The sequence below is a fragment of the Anabrus simplex genome, chromosome 1 (assembly GCF_040414725.1).
Source record: "Anabrus simplex isolate iqAnaSimp1 chromosome 1, ASM4041472v1, whole genome shotgun sequence".
Taxonomy (NCBI): Eukaryota; Metazoa; Arthropoda; class Insecta; order Orthoptera; family Tettigoniidae; genus Anabrus; species Anabrus simplex.
In genome coordinates, this window is record NC_090265.1 from 536,981,289 (window position 1) to 536,992,551 (window position 11,263).

The 11,263-nt window shown below is 40.9% G+C and overlaps 1 protein-coding gene across 1 annotated transcript; it reads right to left on the minus strand.

The window, feature by feature from the left end:
* Positions 1 to 389: 389 nt before the first annotated feature.
* Positions 390 to 1,459, minus strand: vnc (GNAT family N-acetyltransferase vnc). The gene has a single exon (XM_067144823.2). It carries the CDS (start codon positions 1,308 to 1,310, stop codon positions 762 to 764), a length of 549 nt encoding a protein of 182 aa, XP_067000924.1. The 5' UTR covers positions 1,311 to 1,459; the 3' UTR covers positions 390 to 761.
* Positions 1,460 to 11,263: the final 9,804 nt, after the last annotated feature.

An 11,263-nucleotide genomic window follows, 5' to 3' on the forward strand; every position in this document is an offset into this window, starting at 1 on the left:
AGTGCGGCCAGTATCCAGTATTCGGGAGATAGTAGGTTCGAACCCCATTGTCGGCAGCCCTGAAGATTGTTTTCCGTGGTTTCCCATTTTCACACCAGACAAATGCTGGGGCTGTACCTTAATTAAGGCCACGGCCGCTTCCTTCCCACTTCTACCCTTTCCTGTCCCGTCGTCATCAAAAGACCTATCTGTGTCAGTACGACGTAAAACAACTTGTAAAAAAAAAAAGTTCCATAAATCAAGTAAAATACAAATTGTAAGCCTTCAAGAAGTCTTCTCCTGCTAGCTTGTAACTCATCAATGAAATTATGCTCAAGCTTTCACACAATTACAGCAAGTGTAAAGCAAGAACAGAACAGGACATGTTTCAGGACAGAATAACATGTTACTTAACAGATTTAAAGCTGTATAATTATTTTCCACTTGAACCAGGTCAATTGAAAATACAAAAAATTTGTTGTGCAGTATTTTGAAATGCAGATCAGACACCTTAATAAAAAACTTGCACAAGTTCCTCTTATACTGTTTTGAATGAAAATACTATTTTTGAGAAACTCATCATCAGACAACCTGCTCATGAAATTACAACTATAAACAAACTAGGGCTGAGTAGTTATTCAATACAGTTACTGAAAGTAAAACACAGAATTCACAATCTGCACCGATGCATCATAAGAGTTTTGAAAAACAAAAAACAAATTAAATAGGCTATCATTAAGCAGAATTCACCACATATTCAGAAACACTGATAACCTAGCCAGTTACAATCTTTCTGAAATAATTTTCTTGTCATCCACATTCCTACGATCAATGATAGCATTCAAATCAATAGGGGCTATCTGACAAGCAAATGACGATAAATCCCTCTTCATAGCATAAGCATCCTCACCATCTGCATAATATTTGGGTTCTATCTCGGAAATTGTAAATTTTAAAGTAGTTGTGTACAAGTTAAGAGCAGCTCGATTGCTCTTCCTCACGTGAAGAGAAACATATTTTGCATTAAAACATTCAACCATAGCTCTAGATGCCTGATCCATTAGTTTTTGGGCCAAACCAAGTCTTCGATGGGAACGCTTAACAGCTAAAGATGTGATGTGACCATGAGGGTTGTCTTCACTATCTTCTTCCATTTTGGCGAGAACATAACCAACTATTTGACCTTTCTCATCTTCGGCTACATAACTAAGTTGTGGCCAAGACAATCCATGGTAAAAATAGTATTTCATTTGATAGTTTTCTGGCAAACACAGCAAGTTGCAGTGCTGCATATTCATAAGATCATCAGGCCTTGCACACCGTATATTCATTTTGCTGTAGACTTATAATAATGTCACACGAAGGGATGATTTGTAATTCAATGAATGTTACAACACAGACTCCTAATATATTCAACCAGCACACACTTCGATAATGATCCCGTCAATTGTACTCAATTAAAAAAATACTAATATATATTCAATCCCGTCGTTGCTTCTTCAAGCGAGACCGGGCATCTTTCAATTCAGCAACCGACGAAGACTCGGTCATTCCACCAAGAAGTTCACGCACAAATCGGAATCTTGATAAAAAGAGCTTCCAAACCAGATACCAGCCTAAAAGAGAAATGAAATGTTTAAAACCGAAATTCCAAACAGTTCAAGAATAGTATCTGGTAATAATTATCAATACATATACTTTCTCACCTAAACAAACAAGAACCACAACTAAAAACACCGACGATATGATTGAAAATACAGCCAAGAAAACTTCCTTCATCGTTGTCGATCAAATATCATTAAGTAAAAAAGTAAGGCACTCAAAACTGATTGAACTATGCAAAAAACAGTCAATCATTACAATAACTTTAGAAGTTGCATGCAATCAAACTAGCAAAATAAAATCTCCTAAGTAAATACCAAGTCATGCCAAAATCGCCATTTTGTATAGGCCACAAATGGAGCATCTTATTACTAATTGTGAATACAACCAAGTCAATACCTTCAAAATCAACGAACAAAGTTCTAAGCGTGATAGTTTTTAATCAGATTACGTAACCTAGAATGAACTTTGACACATGAAGTCTTCGCGCGGTTAGGGATAGCCATTCCACGAAAGAAAAGACACGTGCAGAACGGGAATATATATAGCTTTTATTCTTTGATTGCAGTCACAGAATAACGCTTGCCTGAACCGTTGCCAACGAGTATACAAGGCCGGGAAGTAAGTCGGTGTTCGGCTCGTTGCCTACGTTATAATACAAGGCTGGAAATAGAGCCCGTAAATCCTCTTTGCGTAAAACGCTATCAAAGTAGTCACACTGAAGTTCAGTGCCGGGCCGCTAGGGTCGCTTTCTTGCTCCCTGTCTACCAGGTTCGCGCCTTTAAACGTGTTTATTAACTGAGTTGGTTGTGAATGTGTTATGCATTCGTCTGATGTTAAGCATTCGCAGTTCCAGTCATGGTTTATTCACTAGAAATTAAAGGTAGTGGAATTTCGTTTCACAAGTTTCCAGTGAATGTTCAATGTTCGAAACATTATACGTAGGAAGTATTACGCATGAGATACCACTTCCACCTGATGAAATTAGGTTCCTAAGTTTTGATCCGAGTTACGTCATAAAAATCGGGCGATCCCAAAATTTGTCCCTGGAATTCTTTGTAAACATTGCTAGCGTGACCGACGATCATTTGAGAGGCCTTTTCAAACTCAAAAATTTTAAATTAGGAAACCAACCAGAAAAATAATTTGCCCAACAAATTTGCAGAAATTGAATGTAGCAAGAGCTAAAAATACCGTATTGTATTTCCCCCCGGAACAATCTCTGGTTTGAAAAGTATGGAGGTGGTTTGTCCCAAGAGCATTAAATACAGTTTTAAATAAGTAATTTGTTTTATGGAGCATTTTATGAAATTTTTTCGATGCGCATGGCGTCTGCAACACCTCACATGGGACATATTCCAGAAATGAGAACAAACGAGCATCTTTTAGTACTGAAGATGAACGCCTCAGTTGGTTAATTAATGATTTCCTGTCTTACATTAAGGAGAAGGCCCCGTGGTGTAGTGGTAACGTGCCTGCCTCATAACCGGAGGACCCGGGTTCGATTCCCGGCCAGGTCAGGGATTTTTACTTGGATCTGAGGGCTGGTTCGAGGTCTACTCATCCTACGTGATATGAATTGAAGAGCTATCTGACGGTGAGATGGCGGCCCCCGTCTAGAAAGCCCAGAATAACGGCAGATGAGATTCGTCGTGTTGACCACGCGACACCTCGTAATCTGCAGGGCTTCGGGCTGAGCAGCCGTCGCTTGGTGGGCCAAGGCCCTTCAAGGGCTGTAGTGCCATGGGGTTTGGTTTTTAGTTTGTCATTATATTAAGAAAATTCAAATGCATTCAGAGAAAGTAAAGAAGATTCATGAGGGAAATGTATCAGGCATAGATCTTGACTACCCAATCCACTGAGGCCTGCGTAAAATACCTCATAAATATACATTTGCATTATGCATTGACGAGGAACCTAACAAGCGATGACATCGAGCGCTTCTTCAGCTACCTAAGACGCCAAGCGGAATACAATGACATTATGGTTCGTGTGGCGAAAGAACAAACAGAGTGTAAAGGCTGTTTAGAACATATCTCTTCTCCAGCTATTCAAAGTCCATCACTGAGTCTTATTCGTTTTCAAGATCGAGGAGCCCTCGGATACAGAAAATCATCGTCTGTGGCACTTCTGCAGTGAACGACGGATTTGTCACCTCCGCTACACAGTACTTGCCCCGAAGAGAGTTACTAAAAAGTGTACGGATTTTTTCGAAAGACATTTTCAACAGTGAAATTAAGTGTAGAATGTGTAAACACGACAAATCAGCTGTTTTTCTACAATTAAAATTTCAGAGGCAACATTGCTTCGAGCCACTCAATTAGAAGAGGAAAAGTTTTGAAACTTGATAAGAAGCCTCTCAAAAGGAAAGTTTTGAAACTTCAATGACATATCCAAGCCAATGCAGCACCGCTCTATAAATAAAGTACTGTCAATACTCGCAAAAACATTCAGCTCTTTTTATTTAGGATATAATTTACTTATTGACATATACGGCCATGCGAATAAAGGAGGCAAGAACGAGATCCTAGCGGCTGAATGGTGAACTAGGATGCTACCCGTTTCCATGAGTGCATTTCAAGGCCTTGTATTTATAGCGTAGGCAACGGTTCGGCTGTGGTGCAGTCAACGAGCTAGGATAACATAGAGGGGCTGTATGCCCGACATCAGCGCTCCCAGCGGAAGCAAGTTGATAAGCGGCAGCCATGTTAACGGTTGTCAAAACAAAGTGAGTTGGCGCGAGAACATGTGTTCAGATGACAGGGAAATTGTGCATGGCAAATTAATTTCGTAAGTTTTCAAGAACTCAAAAGAGAAATTCTCGCTTTCAAGAATGCCAGCCGTATGCTCAGTGTACGGTTGTACTAATCGGAGTAATAAGACCAAGGATATATCGTACTTTAAGTAAGTATTACTGAATGATAGCCGAGACCACTTTTTGTAATTTTTGTTTGTAATTAAATCCATTTTAATGCTTACACAGCGGAAGTACTGATAGCCACGGTAATAATTTATCGGAATGGAAAATGGAGCGCCTACCGCCAAGGAAACGTAACCACGAAAAGTTACCTATTTCGGTCAAACGTACACCAAGCATGGTAAATATAGCATCTTACTGCTATTTGTGAAATGTATGCAGCCTTTATTGTAGATGTCAGTTGCATTGGTATTTAAAACTAGGCTACAATTCATAATGGACAACTTTCAAGGTTAGCTTTCAGCTAGTAATCCCAGTATGATATGGTAATCGGAAGAAATGATATGCTCCCTATACTGTAATAAATAATTACATTAAACAATTGTAGGGGTACAGTACTCATGGGCCGCCTCTGTGGTGTTAGTGTGAGTAGCTGCCACCCCGGAGGCCAGGGTTCGATTCCCGGCTCTGCCACGAAGTTTGGAAAGTGGTACGAAGGCTGGAACGGACTCCACTCAGCTTCGGGAAGGCAACTGAGTAGAGATGGGTTTGACTCCCACCACAGCCGTCCTCGAAATGGTTTTCCGTGGTTTACCACTTCTCATCCAGGCAAATGCCGGGATGGTACCTAACTTAAGGCCACGGCCGCTTCCTTACCTCTTCCTTGTCTACCCTTTTCAAACTTCCCATCCCCCACAAGGCCCCAGTTCATCATAGCAGGTGCGGCCAGCTGGACGAGTTACAGGTCCTCCCCCAGTTGTATCCCCCGACCAAAAGTCCCACGCTCCAGGTCACTGTAGAAGTAGGATACCTCGCTGAGTCCGAGGGAAAAACCAACCCTGGAGGTTAAACAGAGTAAGAAATAAATAAAGTAGGTACTCGTGGGGAAGCAGTACCTTTAAAAATATGATCAGAATGAGGTTGTAACCTATTATAGGTCACTTTCATTTTAAGGATTTCTGTCATAAATATTTATGTGCACGGTTTTCTTGTAATTTACGCTTAACCACAACAACCAAGCTGGGTAACACTCTTGTTCCGATTTCGAGGTCTATTCGTAAGTAAATGTGCAACAGTTTCGAACTACCCTACAATCAGATGAATGTGATGTTGGCCTCGTGCCGCAACATGATGAAGTGGCGGTATTCGCAGTCTATAGTTTTTAATGCTTTAAATCCTTCGGCTAACGGTCTTTAATTCAGCCCAAGTGATTCTAATATGCGTATTTTCTACACTTTTCTCCACTCGAGGGCCATGTCCCCTTGCTTTTGTGACCATAGGGAACATGGCGGAGGTTCGTTCTATTAGCTTCACCCAGGCAGCGCTTCCGCCTCTCTATGTTATTCTAGCTCGTTGGGTGCAATGCACACGTCTCTATCCGGCCACGTCTGTAGATCAGTAGAGTGTCTTGTGTTTGTGTTTGTATCCTAGTAATTCTTCCCTTGTAGTTGCTTCGGTGATAGTATAGTGTAATCACCTTTTGGTGTACTGTGTCTGTAGATAGTGGAGGTGGCCCTCTAGGGAGACCTCCTGAAATTGGCAATGATTCCATGAGTGAGGACTTGAAAATGGACGCTAGTAATACTGATACTCAAAGAGAAAGTTCTCAAGATACAGTACGTGACATGGATCAAAGTCAGCACGTTCCGTATCTACATATTCTAACACTCATCTTGGTCCCTACATAGTATACGTAGAACCGACCGAATCTCAAAACAAAATAGGACATATTCACCCTATGACTCTGGGTCGGATTCTCTATGAGAGGCAAATTGGTGAATTCAAGGCCATTCATAGAAAGGGGAGAAATAGGATCCAGATTACTTTCATGTCTAGTAACTGCAAACGCCATTTTTCTCATCCCATTCTTAAGGAAACGAAATTGAAAGCGTTTATTCCGTCCTCGAATATTCATCGAGTAGGGGTAGTACGGGGGGTAGACACTACTATTTCTGAATCCGACATTCTAACCTATTTAGAATCGCCATATCCTGTAGTGAAAGTACAACGTCTAAATAGACGATCATCGAAAGAGGGCAAAACTGAATATATCCCTACAGGCACTGTGAAGGTTGTATTTGAAAGTCAACATCTTCCGAAAAGTGTTTCCACTTTTAAAGTTATTTTAGAGGTTCAGGCTTTTATATTCTCTCCCAAATTATGCAAACGCTGTCAGTGGTATGGACATACCGCTACTAATTGTCGTTCAAGGGAGCCGAGATGTAGTAAATGTTCCCTTAATCACACTACCGAAGATTGCACTCACCATTTAAATGCGCTAATTGTGCAGAAATTCACCCTGCGGGGGCTGAAAGATGTGAAATCCACAAACAACAGAAAGAAATAAAAAATCATGAATAATGAAAACAAATCATATTTAGAAGTAAAAATCTATTTTTCCCCATTAGAGACCATATCGAACTCCCTTATGGTGCCACATCATAGAAATAGAAATTCCCAATCGGAAGAAACTTTCTGTTTGCTATTTGCTTTACGTCGCACCGACACAAATAGGTCTTATGGCGACGATGGGACTGGAAAGGGCTAGGAGTGGGAAGGAAGCGGCCGTGGCCTTAATTAAGGTACAACACCAGCATTTGACTGGTGTGAAAATGGGAAACCACGGAAAACCTTTTCAGGGCTGCCGACAGTGGTGTTCGAACCTACTATCTCCCGAATACTGGATACTGGCCGCACTTAAGCGACTGCACCTATCGAACTCGGTGAATAAACGTTCCCTCGAAAGCGTAAATATACTATGGTGGTTAGTAATCCTCCCCGCCCACCCATTAAACCCGGTTATGACAGGACAGCGTATCTGTATTTGATAAGTAATCCGAAGATGGTTACAGAAAATTTTGGCACTCCAGTAGTGAGATTGATACCTGCTAATCCTAACGAGACTGCATCTACCTCATGGAAGTCCAGTCACCAAGGGCAACAGTCGGAGCCCCACGCACAAATATCAGCATCTCCCTCTGTCACGGCTTTACATTGTAATTCAAATGTTAATTCTAATGAAAAATGTCGAAACGTTTCTAAGAAATTTGAAGATTTAATGGAACACATGGGAAAAAACGTCCAATGGAAACATCTGTTAAAGTCATTACATGATGAAGTTCTTCTTTTATTGGGACATTCAACTACTTCCAAGTAAAACATGCGGTTATTGCAATGGAATTGTAGGAGCATTCTAAATAAGAAACATGAATTAGTGAGTTTGTTAAATTCTTTTGATCCTGAGGTAATTTTATTGAGCGAAACTTGGTTGAAATCTCATTTTCATTTTCGTATGAAAGGTTTTTCGGCACTACGGCATGATGCACCCATCTCTAGAGGTACATGCGTTTGACTCAAACACGACATCTATTTTCAGGAAACCTCATTAAACTATATTATACCGGGAACTCAAGCCCTTGCCGTACAAATTAAAGATTGGTACGTGGTTTCAATATACTGCCAGCCATAGATAAAAAGGTAATTATGCTCCCAATGAGACATCTTTTCTCGCAATTAAACCACCCCCCCTTATAGCTGGTAATTTTAATGCCCACAATCCACTGTGGGGGAGCATATCTAGCTGCCCCAAAGGGAGGGATATTGAAAAAATCACCGTAAAACAGGAATTGGTTATTCTCAACGACGGCTCTCCTACTCGTCTAACAGCTCCTAACATTAATAAAAGTGCAGTAGACCTCACTATTTGCACAGTTGATTTATCACACAAAACTAATTGGAGTGTAATTTATGATACCCATCAAAGTGACCATTTCCCCATACTAATAGATATAGGCCCACAGGTTCACAGGAATGTCTCTCACTTTACAGCATCCCGTAATCTCCGCTCGTTTGATTCTGACTTATTCACGACCTTTCTCGCAGATAAAATACGCTCTACACTTCCAGATCCACATATTCTTGACTACGATCTACTATTATACTTTATTCACTCTTATTTAGATACCTATCACCCCATTGAACACAAGCAGAATTTTAAAACGCAGAACAATTCTATTCGTGGTGGGACTCCGAATGCGCTTCGTCGAAGACAAGCTGCCTTAAAAGCTTATAGAACATTTGGCACTTATGATCACTATATTCAGTATAAAAAAATAGTCGCTTCTATACAGTCTATTTTAATGAAAAACGACGAACAGCGTGAAAGGTATTTGTCACATCTCTCAATAGACAAACTCCTATCAAAGATATATAGGCAGCCATCAAACATCTAAGTAATGCCCACACAAATTTTGTTTCTCAATCGGACCCTAACGGAATTGCCAAATTTTATCACCAACTAACACCAGTTTACGTGGAAACTTCTTACGAATATAATTTTATACATGACTCAGCGAAATTTTCTAGTCTATTACAGAATATCTCCCTCCACGAACTCGATATGGCACTCGAACATCGAAAAGATACTTGTCCGGCCAGAGATTCTATAACTTATAAAATGTTGAAGTATCTACCGTCCCACGCTAAGCAAACGCTGGTAAATAAATTTAACGCCATACTCGATAGCCATGCAATTCCTGTCGATTGGAATGATTTTCAAATTAAACCACTATTAAAAAAGGTAAACATCCTCAGGACGCAAACGGGTATAGAGGGATCGCTTTGGGATCCTGCCTTCGTAAAACTTTCCAACGAATTCCCTTGCATCGTCTTCTATGGTGTTTAGAATATTATAATATACTTCCAGTTTATCAGTTTGGGTTTTTGAAAGACAGAAGTACGACAGACGCTCTTAATATATTTTTTACAGACTTATTACTCGCTCGAAGTCGATGTGACGTTTTGCCGGCTATGTTTCTCGATATAAAAGGAGCATACGATAATGTGGACATCGGAGTACTTCTTGCCAAATTACATAAGTGGCAATTTCCTATTCCGTTTATTAATATCATACGGCAATTATTCACTAATCGTCACATTTTTTTCTCGAGTCTAGGTACACTTCCAAAGGTCTCCCACAAGGTGACATTTTGAGCCCGATCCTATATCTGTTATATACCTTTGACTTAGAGCGGGTGATTTCTCAACAGGCTAGAATCCTACAATAATTTGACGATATAGGTACTTATTCCATTAAAGAATCGGCAATCGAATCCCGTACTATCATTGAACGTAGCCTAACGATCCTCCATAGATGGCTTCTACAGCATAATTTAGAAACAGAATATCAAAAATCCTCTGCAATGATTTTTACGAGGAAACGAAATTATGACCATACGCCAATAACCTACGGCTCCCATGATATTAGTATCAAAACTTCGATCAAATATTTAGGAAATAAATTGATAACAAATTAATCTGGAAAGAACATATCGAATATATTCTTTCCAAATTAGAAACTAAATATCATATCATTAAATCTCTCACTAAACGCACCTGGGGATCGGATCCATATGTCCTTCTTACGGTATATAAAAATTTCATCCGGTCAGTATTCGAACATGGCTGCCACTTCTTGATATAGCATCTACTAGCCACCAACGCAAACCTGATAGTAGTATAATTGGACAGTTCTGCGGCCTCCTCCTCCTCCTCCCGAGGAAAATTTGAATTTTGGCGGGAGATTTGAATTTTGGCGCGAGATTTGAATTTGTAAACAAAGCCACGTGCTTTTTGACAGCTGTCATCGACAACAACGCATCGCTAACCTCAGTACTGCCATCTTGACGGGCCTAAAACTCAGTGGTACCAACTTAACCTAACTAGCGCGACGTAAACAAATCCACGTGTTTTTTGACAGACAACAACGCATCGCTAACCTCACTGCTGCCATCTTGACGGGCCTAAACCTCAGTAGTACCAACTTAACCTCACAAGCGCGAGATAAACAAAGCCACGTGCTTTTTGACAGCTGTCATCCGCCATCTTTAAACTACAGAGCACCGTGCTGCCCTCTTTATCGCAGTAGCTGCAAATTCGTCACCTGTCATCGGCAGTGCTGCCATCTTGGCGGGCCTAAACCTTAGTGCTACCAACTTAACCTCACTAGCGTGAGATAAACAAATCCACGTGCTTTTTTGACAGCTGACATCCGCCATCTTTTATCAACAGAGCACAGTGCTGCCCTCTTTAGCTACTTACCTTTGAAATGTGGTGGCGGATAATTTGAAAGATGCTTTTTTGACAGCAGCCATCTTGCATCGCAAACCTCAGTGCTGCCCTCTTTAGCTAGATACCTTTGGTGGCAGACAATTCCACGTGACAGCAGCCATCTTTGAGCACCGTGCTGCCCTCTTTGTGGTGGCGGGTAATTTTTACGTCACAGCTGTCATCCGCCATCTTGCATCGCAAACCTCAGTGCTGCACTCTTTAGCTAGATACCTTTGAAATGTAGTGGCGGCAATTTGAAAAATTCTTTATGCTCTTGTTTGGAAACAAAGCCACGTGCTTTTATGACAGCTGTCACCCGCCATCTTTAATCAACAGAGCACCGTGCTGCTATCATCCGGGCAATTTCGTGAGCTGTCATCCGCCATCTTTAAACTACAGAGCACCGTGCCGCATTCTTGCGAGCAATTTCGTCAGCTGTCATCCACCATCATTAAACTACAGAGCACCGTACCGCACTCTTGCGGGTAATTCCGTCAGCTGTCATCCGCCATCTTTAACCACATTCGCCATCTTTAATCTACAGAGCACCGCGCTGCATTCTGTGGTGGTGGATAATTTGAAAATCTGCCAAGAGAGCATCGTGTTGGTATCTTTATTCTTTGACATGTGGTGGCGGCAAATTCCACATCCGCCATC

Coding starts and splice junctions, on each gene's coding strand:
- vnc (XM_067144823.2), bottom strand. CDS start 1,310: ATGAATATACGGTGTGCAAGGCCTGATGATCTTATGAATATGCAGCAC.